The 12,981-nt window shown below is 37.4% G+C and overlaps 1 protein-coding gene across 1 annotated transcript; it reads right to left on the bottom strand.

Moving 5' to 3' along the window:
* Positions 1 to 358: 358 nt before the first annotated feature.
* Positions 359 to 12,017, bottom strand: LOC580365 (mitochondrial-processing peptidase subunit beta). Its single transcript, XM_011680525.2, has 13 exons — positions 11,894 to 12,017; positions 10,327 to 10,464; positions 9,837 to 9,923; positions 8,144 to 8,273; positions 7,442 to 7,533; positions 6,854 to 6,960; positions 5,759 to 5,951; positions 5,033 to 5,137; positions 4,178 to 4,216; positions 3,561 to 3,655; positions 2,733 to 2,884; positions 1,611 to 1,775; positions 359 to 1,124 (listed from the first exon to the last, which is right to left on the bottom strand). The coding sequence occupies exons 1-13, from the start codon at positions 11,954 to 11,956 to the stop codon at positions 1,060 to 1,062; spliced, it is 1,431 nt and encodes a 476-aa protein (XP_011678827.1). The 5' UTR covers positions 11,957 to 12,017; the 3' UTR covers positions 359 to 1,059.
* Between the last annotated feature and the right edge of the window lie 964 nt (positions 12,018 to 12,981).

Raw genomic sequence — 12,981 nt, 5'->3', positions numbered from 1 at the left:
CTCCACAAATATGTACTTTCACACAATGCTTTTCTTGAAAATTTTCCACATGATAACATCATTCAACAGCCTTAGAAGCACTGTTTGAATCTTTCTGTTTATGTCATTCTCACTCTGGAAGTGAGAAGGGGGTCTCAAAATTGATCATGCTTTGTAATTTTGATGCCCCTTGTAGAAAATGAAATCTTAAGAAAAAATAAATCTCATCTGAAATTTTGAATGAGAAGAGACACATGTCTTCTAAAGGGGTACAAAGGTGTAAATTTCTTATTGATATAATTATTAAACAAAACAAATTTTGAATGCAAATAACCCCAACACTTGTAAACAGACAAAAATAACAACAATCAATGTTGAATACAGTTTCATATAACACAGAAGTTGCCAGTTTATTTTCATCTCCATAGTGCTACTGACATCATCATGTCATACAATATTGACATGAAAGTCCCTATGACTAGTTTTAGAGTTATGAAATGTGATTCACTTTTCTTGGAGCTAATAGACTGATTTTATAGCAAATGTGGAAATAGCTTTCGGGTGGTCACATGGCAAATAATTTACACAGAAATTTACAAGATGCCCATATGATTTATTCTTGTAATTACCTCTAACCACCCCAAGCAGAAGGTGATAAGTTTATTACCAGGTTCAGATATATTTTTTCTCAATGAAATTTCAGGACAAGTTAAATTCTTCTTCTTGTGCAACATCCAAGACATGAAGACATGAATAAACTTTATAAATACATTCATAGTCAACGTTATTCGTATTTGGAAAAACAGCTGGTGGAATTGACAATGCATCAATTTCATAGAAGATGCATCACATCACCTTTCACTTCTAGTCTTTATATGTGCCGTATGTTTTTTCCTTCCAAACGTGGAATAGATGAAAATGATGTTGACTTTCTGAAAAAATCAGAATTTCGGGATGCCTCAATAAACACCCTCTTACATCAAAACACAAACAGCAAACGCTGATATATAAAACTCTTGCACAAATAAATTCTCTCCTAACATCATTATTTAGATCTCTAATCTCCTCCAAGGATTGAGGTTAGAGCCTGATCCAGTACATGCTAGCACGTATTCTGTTGTAGTCCGGGAGCTGTTCCACAGGGCCTGTAGAGCGGGAGAAAACCAACAGAAAACAATTATAACAGATGTCGACATCAATGAATGTTTTCAACAACACATCAACACAAATGCTGATTAATACTCTCATGAACAGTAGTAGTAGTACCAAATGGAACAAGAGTATTGCACATTTAACTGTACTATTTGACCTGAGAGCAAATCAAAACTGAATACACAATATGCACTATTGGTATATCTGAACAGCTCTTGGAGACATTGCGGATGTATGAATACTACCAAGAGTGACTTTTACAGTTATTTCAGGTCCCCACACAAATGTTTTTTTTAACTGAGGGTCCAGCTAATTTTCAGGGTCCGCATGTATTTGAATCCTGTTCCAATTTTGAAATCTGAGAGGTCCAGAATTAAACTGGCAGGGACATTACTGTACTTGCATAAGTGTCAAGCCCTGATCAGTTGCTTTTCTATTTGTCAATGAATTATTAGTTACTTGGAAAAAATGCAACTTACCAACTCCAGCAACAGCTGGGCATTTGTCATAGATGTAACGAGTGCACACATCACGGATGGTCTTGGCACTGATGCTGTCAATCCTTGCTTCCAGTTCTGGCAATGGGATACGACGTCCGTAGCAGAGCATCTGTCGGCCAATGTCTTCACAGATTGGGGTCGACCCTGTGTTGACAATAATTAGGTACATTTATTCAATTTATGACTTTGAACTCTTAAAAAGGTTGAAACAACTGCAGAATACCCTATCACCTTGACCCTACTTCATTGTATGGATGCAAGCAGGGTATTCTGCAGTAAAATAGAAGGTTGAGTTCTGGGAAGAGGTGAAAAATAATATGGAGCGTTATCATTGTTATTATGCAAGTGTGGAAGAACATCAGATAAAAAATGTTCCCTGAAAAGCATGGCTCTTTAAATACCTTAATATTCTAAATATGGCATGTGATGTAACAGCATAAAAATCTGTCCAGATTTTTATGCCACATGTTCGAGTAGTCCCATATACATATTTCTGTGTACAGTGCTTGTAACTTCAACAAGACTGGGCCAAATTTCTCATCATTTTGATAATTCCAGAACTGTGCAGTACACACCCAAATTTATATGCTGGATAATCAACCTTTCTGATCGATTCCACACCGTTTCTTTCACAATGCAATTGCATGACCAGAACTCAACTTTATCTTTAACCCAAGAATTTTATCCATGCTCACCATTCAATGATCGAAAGAATTCCATCAAAGAAAAGATTGTCAATGAGTGCACTTTGAATCCCAAAATGGTTTTAGAGGTGAACCAAGTGTTGAAAAACAGAATATGAGATATCTTTTTTTAATAAGCTACATATTTGTACTCCGTCTCTGATTGATCCAAACTCAACTTGAGATTCATATCAATGGCATCTCTGTACATAAGATAAAGGTGACTGAAACTCAGCGATTGATTGAATGGCCTTTTGCGATCCGCATGACAGATTGCAACTCTTTATAAGATAGAGCCAAGGTGAGAAATACATACAAAATGAAATGGATGAATATAAATACTAGAGTCGACAACATATCATAGGGGAATACAGAGTCTGAATACAAGAGAAATTATAAATCTGAAATGACATCTCACCATCCAATTGCAGTAGCATGTTGGTCCTGAGTAGATTCTTGGCACGTGCTACCTCTGACTCGGTCACACTGGTGCACAGATACATCCACTGGTTCTGGACGTGGTATACCATGTCTTCAACACTCAAAGGGTCACTCACCATGTACACTCCCCTGTAGTAACAGACAAAGAGATCATGACATTGATGGATTAAACTATTATTACAACGAGCTAAATTTGTTGCCTGATATCAAGAAGACTTTAAATGAGTATCCACCGTACTACAGTATTAAATCTGTCTTCAGCTGCTTTCTGGGCAACACTGCTTCCATGTGGAAATTTCTGGCCCATGGCAAACATATTGGATCTGTCTTCCTTTTCTCCTTATTCATAACATATACTTATTAAAAGTCCACAGTATTAACAGGCACCTATTTACAAATGATAAATTGCCACCTTCCTCCCAGTTTTAGAGGTGAACTGAAGTCATTTCCTTAAGTTCGTATTTCTTATTACAATACACCCTTATACAGTTCTCAAATACATATCAAAGCTTAAAATCATTTCTCCCTCTGAAGGGAAGGATATGAATGGCAAATATTTTGGTTTGTTATTAATTGACATTCAAAATTCTGACAAGAAAATCCGTTTTCATGGTGCTTCAACATTATACTTCACAGACAATGGCTCCCAGCCTTATTTCATCAAAGATTAGAAGTTGCGAGTGGGTTTCAAGTTAGGGTTAAGTTAGAATGAGTTCAGGAATCAATTAGTGTAGGATATTGGCCATGGAGCAATCGCCAGTGGAGCAATCGCCAGTTGGGCATGTGGTATACAACTCATTCTTACCAAAGGCCTGTGTCGGTGTAGCAGGTATTGAAGGCCTGGAAGGAGTGGCAGATGTTGTCTTCATATGCAACTCTGGCAAGTCGACTCGATGTGTTCTGTAAATATGCAAAAAGATCAGGATATGTTTATTTTGATGAGCCGTCTCTGAATTCTACAAAATACAACTATTAGTGGTCTCATAAAAACAGAGCATATCTGATGAAAATACAACCGGATATCATTGGAAAGCTGAATGAACGTAGAATACAAATACAGAGGAATAACAAGATTTTCCCTTTTCGCTCCGAAAGGACACAATTGCATATAATTGATATTCTTGAAATCTATGGCTTATAAGCTTTCCTTTGATGATAATAGTTCACTTTTCACTTCCAAAGGGTCTTTATAAAAAAAAATCCACAAATTGCATATTTAGATGCCACATCTCTACAAGTGTATAGGACTACAAGATCAGTAACACAACTGCCTGAAGATGTTATGCAGAGTTCTTTTTTTCAGGATGCGGGGGGGGGGGGGGGGGGGGGGGGGGGGGGGATAGATGATCAACATAACAAATAATACAAATTTGACTACACTTTATGATAAATTATTGGTAAAAATGGAAATTTGTTACTTACTGCTCCACCTCCGAATGAACGATCCCAACTGCCAATCAACTGAAAATAAACGAAGAAACGTTTCATCAAATCACGATCACAATCAAACCTGCCTTCATTAATTAGCCCATGTTAATTCAAATTAAGTACCTACACAAACAAATCTATGTTTATAATAATAATAATAAAACGTTACTTATAAAGCGCTTACCACCGAAGTCTCTAAGCGCTATGTACTTATGTACTTCTTTTTCTCAGAAAGCTTGCAAATTAAGGCTGGAGAGCCATGCAAGGGCATCATCGGACACACAATGGAGTTCCTTGATGCCTCCTGAGAAGCATAACAGCATGTAGTCATTGATATTTGGCCTAAATACCAGTTTCCAAGTGCTTTAGATAAAAAACCAAGTTGATTTTTGCTGAATAAAACATTATTTACACTGGATATTTAATGATAACAAATACATGACATCTGCCAATTGGTTTGCATAACATTATTTTTAAAGCTGACATTCGACAGTTTGGCTAGTACCGGTAGTCCTGACAAATACATATCATGCTGTTGCCTAATTTTGTTCTACACAAATGAGATATCACTTGATATATCTCCTACTAGAAAATACTAAGGCAACACTGACAATACATTTTATTTTTTAATCAGAAGCTTGCAGTCTGGTCAGCATCTTATAAGCCTTCATAAAACTAGATGGAACTTCGACTGCATGACCCAAGTTTGGCAGAAATCCATCAATCAGTTCTCGAGATAACGCGATCAAGAGAACGGGACGTACAGACGGACTGACAACCCGAAAACATAATGTCTCCGGCTACTTCGTAACGGAGGCATACAAACATAATGTAGTAAAGATGTCTTACCGTGTTGGCCACCATGAGAGGGATGTTATCAGGGTGGGCCCAGCCGACACCTTCAACACACAGGGCAATGTGGGCCAGTGGCATCTTGTCATCACGGACAGTGATCTGTAGGCACAATAACATATAATATATTTAACTGAAATTCAGAAGGGCCTTGGTCTGTGCTGTTCAGATAGTGGCAATATGATTTTCATTCTTAAAAAAAAGATTTCCAGTATAAAAATGAATAGCATCAAAGCATTGCAGCACAACACAGGCAGCACAACACAGGCAACTCAATGCAAATTCAAGTTAGCTGCAACTTCACCGAAATTCTAAAAACCATGCACCATGCTTTTTTGTGTATTTGTTTTGTTGAAATCTAAAATTCCTGACTCATGAAATGAGGGTACATTATACATTTAACATGCATTTAGTAGTTTCGGCTACACTCTTGTCATGATATCATTTTCATAAAAACTCATTGGATGTCACTTGATATTTTCAGGTCATAAGGAATTTGTACTGAATAAGTAAAGCAATGAGAAACATATGCTACATAATGAATAATCTATGCTCCATTTGAATGAAAGTGCCTTGCTGTTTCTATTAGGCTTTTTCATGTGTTTTTGAGGCAAATAGCCATCACTCTGTGTCCATGTTTTAGATGTTTCAATGCCTTCATGATCCTAACCTCATAGGAATTTTTATTTCAATACAAATTGTTCACAACGAAGAGGAACTTACGCCACTGCCGGTGAATCTGCATGGTGTCAGAGCTGGGATTTCATTCTCATATTCAGTTCCTAGGTTGCCAAAGTGCTTTTCAGCAAGTTTGACCAGTTCATCATGGTTGACACCACCGGCTCCTGAGAGCACGATGCGAGGCCCCTTGTAGTGAGTAGAGATGTAGTTCTGAAGATCATCCCTGTTGATAGACCTATTATGACATCACAGGAAAAAGAGTATGAATGTACCTTTTCAATAATTAATCTCATTAGTCATTTCTGAAAAACAACTCATATTTTGCATTTACTGGCTTTTATTATTTACAGGGCCCTGGGAGAATTCATTCTTAGTATATCTCCTTCACAAGTCCTCCACTACATCTGCATGAACGTATGTAAAAGGTATGATCAGAAAGGGTGCAACGTAACGGTAGCAAGAATGCATATGCTGGAATACTTTAATTGTCAGGCATCCCTTTCCTTTATTTACCATGTGACATCAATATATTTCATGTCACATGAGGGATATTTTTAACCAAAGTATCGTCTTCAACATATCTTTACACCGTTACTGACCACAAAAAAATGTAACCCCTTCCATGCCTGGGGCGGTGTACTCTACCTATGAATTATGGTAAGCTTTCCCAAAGCAGAAAAATATGACACATATTGAGAAGATTGTACTCAGAGACTAGTTACGCCTCATCTGGTAGAGGAACAATCATTTAAGTCCATCATTTAACTCATGCTAATTAATTTTGATGTATTAATGTTCATAACTGTATCGGCACAGAAGGGTATCAAGATGTAGTCATGCAAGAAATCATGTAGGCTGTGTATGCTGTCATCAGGACACCTGTTTTGAAAATAAGAACGATTGTTCTTTGGTGACATACCCAGGGGTGATAGTGAGCACTAAAAAAAAAAAAAAAAAAAAAAAATCCCCTCAACCACGCCCCCCTTGAGTAAAAAAAGAAAGAAGAGGATTCAGGGGGGAAAATGGCATCTAACAATGTCCCCCCCCCCCCCCTTTCGAGTAAGAAAAATTGGGAAATAATAGGGAAGAATAGAGAAAATAAGGGAAGATAAAGGGATTTTTATCAGGCCTGCATACCTGATGTTTTCAGTGGGTCCTAGGATAGTCCTACCCAGAGGTGTTCCTTGGTAGGCTGTAGCGTGGAGATGATCAAAGATGACTTCTTGAAGATTTGTTTCAACTTCCTATGAAAAGAGAATGATGAAAGAAAATTTATAAGATGTTACATATCTGTTTGATAAAAGTGAATCCATAGAACACAAAAGTGAGGGTGTTTTCATTTGGCTGTCTATGGAATGGTGGTACAATAACACCAAAATGTTAACTTTTTCCTCAAGCTAGAGATACGACTGCCTTGTGCATGCCACTGATGGCAACATGCCCTTTCTGACATTTTCTTGTTAAGTTTTAACTTTTAAACATATTTATCAAGTTTTCTCAAAATCAGGATATCTGTCAAAAAGTCATGTGACATTTTATCGTCCATGATGTCAAATTACAATATTCATTCACAAACACATAAGACATATCTTCTTTTTTCATCAATAATGCAAACTGTAACTTCAATATATAGTCATGTTTTACCTTTATCCATTTCCAAAAACAGAAAACACACAAATTTGCAGAAGACGTATTACAATGGAAGATACGACAATGACAACACACCTGCATTTCTCTGAGAATGACACCCCTCTCCCGCTCAATCTCAGCCTCTCCTAGAGTGCTGTTCTGAATGATGTCAGCAAGGATTTCAACAGCTGTTCAGAGACAAAAAAGAATACTTGTTATCAATGACACATTACACAATTGTTATAAGCTAATTAAATCCTTGCCTTTGGTTGGCTGTGAGCAGATATCAATAGATCTGTGGTAGTAGTAATTGAGTTTTATGAAACAGGACCCAGATTCACATGAATATGAACTTGTATCTCTGTCTCTGTATCTCTGTATTAATGGGAATAGGAGAATTGAAGATGATTTAATATACAAATCATCCCACTATGATCTGTTTAAGTCATCATGAAATGTCAGATTATTGAGGGAGTCGTCTAGAAGAAAGACATTCCCCGATATTCACTTAAAAGCTACTTTAAGTTATTAAAATTCCTACCAAGCGATTGCCAAGTTTCCTTACGAGGTTGGTATAATTTATACACTGAAATTCCATCAACTCCGCTAAAAATACAAACCCTCTCCTCAGTTATTAGCAACAACAAAATGTAAGAAATTTGATCGAATTTGGTACTTTCTTTCTTTTGATGATGTACAATATTGATATCCTAACCATCAATGAGAAATAAAGTCATCAATAACAGCAATCAAAACAGTCAGTTGAATGGTGACAGAAATCAACAATGGGATATTTACCTCTGGGGACATCTGACTCAAAGCATTTGGCATAGTATACTGTCTGTTCCCTCGAGGTGTATGCGTTGAGGTGAGCACCCATGTTTTCTATCTCCAACTCCAGCTCCATCTGTGTTCTGTTTGATGTGCCCTGAGAATGAGTCAGTCCAAATCAAGAGGTTAAAGGTATAGTCAGTTTTGGAAACTCTCAAAGAATGAAATGGAAGCTCTTATTACCAATCATGTAAAAGAATATGTTTTGACTAATACGTGGTGATAAAAAATTTTGACTGGAAACCGCCTACTAATTGATATATTTGGTAAATCATTATATCTATTATAGTAGTTGCATATACATCTTTCTGTGTACAGTGCTTGTAACTTTACCGAGACTTTGCCAAATTTCTGATCATTTTGATGATTCCAGAACCTTGCAGTACACACCAATACTTATATGCTAGAAGATCAACCTTTTCTGATCGATTCCACAACGTTTCTTTCACAATACAATAGCATGAACAGAACTGGTCTATACCTTTAACACTTGGTCCAGCATTGGCAAACAAAATTTTGGTTAAAGATGCGAAAGAACATTCACTGCCATACAGCAGAAATGCTGTCCAAAATGTATGTGATGTTTTAACACTTGTTATTATGTCAATATTTTAAACAGCAGATCCCCACTGAAATAGCTTGATTTTTTTTATTCATGTCTTGCTGAGTTTTCATCTACATTTGAGCAATAACAGACATGAGATCAACTGTATAAACTTTCATTTACAATCTTCAGTTTCAACCACAATGATCTTTCTGACCAACTTGAGAACTGTAGTTAAAATTAAAAAATTTAAGAGGCAATCAGTAACAAATTTGTAATCTGAAATAAGAATTCAAATTTTGTATAAGCTTGACAAAGACTATGGCATACCTGCCAACATTTGAAAATGAGAATTAAGAATTTTTAGCACGGTATGTCTTTGAAAATAAGAAATCTGTACCCTTAACAGGCGTTCGCACATGCAGCGGCAGTGTAATTGGCAATACGCGGTAAATCTGTGCAAAAAAGCGATTACAAATTCGCTGCTCGATCATGCAGCCCTTCAAGGCACGCAATACGCGAACTCTCACATCACGGCATATGATAAAACAAGCTTAATTTGGCTTAAGCAACACCAACAAAAACAAACAAAAAACAAACAAAATTGAAATTTTGAAAATCCGGGATATCCCGCATTTTGGGTCCTAAAAATCCATAAAAACAGGATATTCCGGATTATTCGGGAGGGTTGGCAGGTATGCTATGGTAGTGTCAGTAATTCAAACATGGATATTCCTGTCATAACATCTGTGTATGAATCAATTTCAACAAACCATAAGATGTCATTTATAAACAATCTGATTTCTAATGAAATTGGCCTATGGGACTTGGGGAAGACTTACGATTGATGGCAAAATTATATAAACAATCATAAATCCAGTTAACCTGGAATGAGCAATTTATTAAAAGCTCTTTTTGTTGATCTTTACACAAATCAAATGTACTGTAACCAGAGATCTGATGCATACAACTTTTGAATGGCTGCATGACATGGGTAATCATATTTCCCCCAAGATTGGCCCTAACAAGCCAGTGTTAGAGAGGTTTGCCACTGAACACAACTTCTTTTCCATCAAACACTGGTGTCGGTGTTACACAAGTTTATTCTATTGATACCTTGAATGCCATGTGCTCCAGGTAGTGGGCCACTCCATTGTTCTTTGCGTTCTCGTATCTGCTTCCAGCATCAATCCATAAACCAACCTGGTAGAGGTAAAAAAACAAGACAAATTATTAGTGAAAGCCAAACTACCTAAATATATTTAACTACCAATTAAATCAAATCCCATTACCTATTACTATGCATTTATCCCCCCCCCCCCCAGGTAAAATGGATACAATCTTACAGAAAAGGGAATAGAAGTTAGATCTATCAATATTTTTCTTCACAAATAACTTTAAAGCTGCAAATATCACACAAGAACATTTACTATATCTCTTTCTCTTACATGGATTTTTAATTGTTACTGAAAAAAAAACTTTGCTTTCATTGGTTTAATTAATCTTAATTTGATTTCTTAAGCCCAATGATACTACTTCTATCACATAAAATTAACATTCACACTGTCTTGTAAGAACTATATAAATCGGTAGAATCAGCACTTACTGTGGCTGTGGGGATTCCAGAGTCTTCACTGGATACACGGAACCCATTGTTGAGTGTTGTCACCCTTGTTTCCGGTACATTGACAAGGGTCTCTGAAGCTGTCTGCGTCGATCTCAATCGACTCCCTGCATTACGCCCCTGGAATACAATGCAAACAAAGGTAAATACTATATTTAAAAATTTTACGAGGTGAAATTTTTTACAAAACTTAAAAGAGTATTTAGAGGTCTAATGTGTGGCTTGCATGTTACCTTTGAAACCTAATCTCTGTGTAGATAGCTTACCAAGACTGCCCTAGTGCCTGTTGATAGTAGCGCAACACCTCCTTAGTACAGAGCATTAACAGTGTGAGGGAGCAAAAGTGCACGCATGAGCCGCAGAATCTAACAACATCGCTATGCAGAGAATTTTGGGGGGAAAAAAAACTGGCAAAAAACGTTTAAATGTTAGTGTGCTAATCATTTTTTCTGGGTACACACACGCTGAGCGAGTGACCTGATATCAGCGCACTAAAATTTAGCATCCTGCATGCGTCACATAGAATCCGGGCTAACTCGGACCAAAGACAACTCGCCCCAGCTGCAAAAACGGTCATTTTTTTTCATTCTACCCTAATTCTAACCCTAACCCTAAACCTGAACTTAACCCTAACCCTGCAAAATCTGCAGCTGGGCCGAGTTGTCTTTGGTCCGAGTTAGCCCGACTCCATCACATCACACATCACCACATTTCAGTGCTGTACTAACCACTCGACAGCACTTTCCGAAAACAAAAAGTTAATGCTTTTAATGTGCGCACCCCCTCATCCTCCTTGTTTGGTTTCAATCGCCAGCCACCAACGCGCGGGTCGGAAATCAGAATCGTCAGCAAAAATGTTGTTAATCCTTAAATTTACGGATGCATCTGTCCGCGTTTACGAAGACAGTCCTCGTTTGTGCAGATGATCCCGTTCTCGGACCAGCAGTCCAGCACCCCTACTGATAATTACCAAGCCCTTATTCAGGCTACAACTCTCAACAAAATAAAAGAAATATGGCATGGTATTCAGCAATAATGGTCAGAAACTGACCGATTTGCCTAAATTAAACAACAACGACAACATGTTAGTCAAGACTCAAGCTCGAGGAGTCGAGTCATAAATTTGAATCATGATGAATGTTTGGATTTGGGGAAAGTTTGATTTGTAATCACATTCACATTCATACTAAATATAGATCGATAAATGACTATAAAGTACCATTCAACAGGTTAAAAGCGCGTTGATAGGTTCAAAACTAAGACAAAGGAGCACCAGCACTAAACTCCCGAACTGGCTGAAATTAAAGAAGCGCTCAGGCCTGCGCCTATGCGATGCGGTGGGGTTTCGTCACCGCTTTACGCCACTACAGCTACCGGCACCGTTACCGTCAGCACGGGCATGTGCATATGAAGAATCAATTATGCAAGATTACCGGTGTTTTTATAACACATATTTTACCTGCTAAATGCATGTTAAAGATCATTAAAATACATCACTACATCAAATATTATCTATTAAACTATAATATAGAAGAAAAAAAATTCATACCGCATGTGATTTGGTTGCAAATCTGGATAGAATTCCAGAAGTTCGGGGTAGCCAAGACGCCATTTTGAAGGTTTCAATCTTCACGTAGTTCGCTCGATCACTTACTGACCTTTCTACGTATAGAATGTGTGTATACATAGCGGGGAGCAGCGAATGTGTATGAGCGATGGATACGTGCACAGACCTTTGGAAGCTCAAAAATCTTTTTTCTTTCCATATAGATTTCTAGGTCTAGTATTTGGCAAAAGTGTGTGTACATACTCTAAAGGTCAATAAAAAAATGCATCTGAAAATTGCTGGAGCAAGTCTTGAAGTAAACATGAAAAAGGCAGATCCTAGATTGTCCAACAGGGAGTCGAACTTGGCCGGGGAAATCATATGCATGAAGATCGACCTCTGAATTAAGGAATTTAGGGAAAGGGGCACTTTATTGCATCTAAAAAGGGGCACTTATGAGATTGAAAAGGGGTCACTTCTTACACCGACAAAAAGAGGAACTCACCAAGGATGAAAAAAGGCACTTATGAGAATTGGAAAAGGGCATTTATAAGAGGGGAAAAGGGGCATTTATAAGAGGGGAAAAGGGGCATTTATAAACAAGGGATATATTGCTCCCTTATTATAGAAAGGGGGAAAATGGCACTTAATATTGCTAAAAGGGAAATTATCAGAGGTGATAAGGGGCACTTATTGCAGCTGAAAAGAGGCACTCAACAGGGATGAAAAAAGGGCACTTATGAGAATTGGAAAAGGGCATTTGTCCACGGAAATGGGGTACCCATCAGATTTTGATAGGGGCATTTATAAGAAATGAAAAGGGGCATGTATGAAAAGGGGGTAGCTCCCTTATTAGAAAGGGAAATGGGGCACTTATTATTGTTAAAAGGGACATTATCGAAGGTGACAGGGGGCTTTTATGAGAAAAGTGAAGTGGCTCTAATTAAAAAGAAAAAGAGACACATGTTAAAATAAACGGGGAAATTATCAGAGATGAAAAGGGGTAAAAAAAAAAATAAGTAGGAAAAAGAGCATTTATTAGAAAGGAAAAGGGGCACGTGTTAAAATTTTCAAAATAAAAGGGGCATTTA

Source organism: Strongylocentrotus purpuratus, unplaced genomic scaffold (assembly GCF_000002235.5).
Source record: "Strongylocentrotus purpuratus isolate Spur 01 unplaced genomic scaffold, Spur_5.0 spur5_scaffold_6, whole genome shotgun sequence".
NCBI lineage: Eukaryota > Metazoa > Echinodermata > Echinoidea > Camarodonta > Strongylocentrotidae > Strongylocentrotus > Strongylocentrotus purpuratus.
The sequence above is the reverse complement of the archived record's forward strand: the minus strand, read 5'-3'. Positions and strand labels throughout refer to the sequence as shown.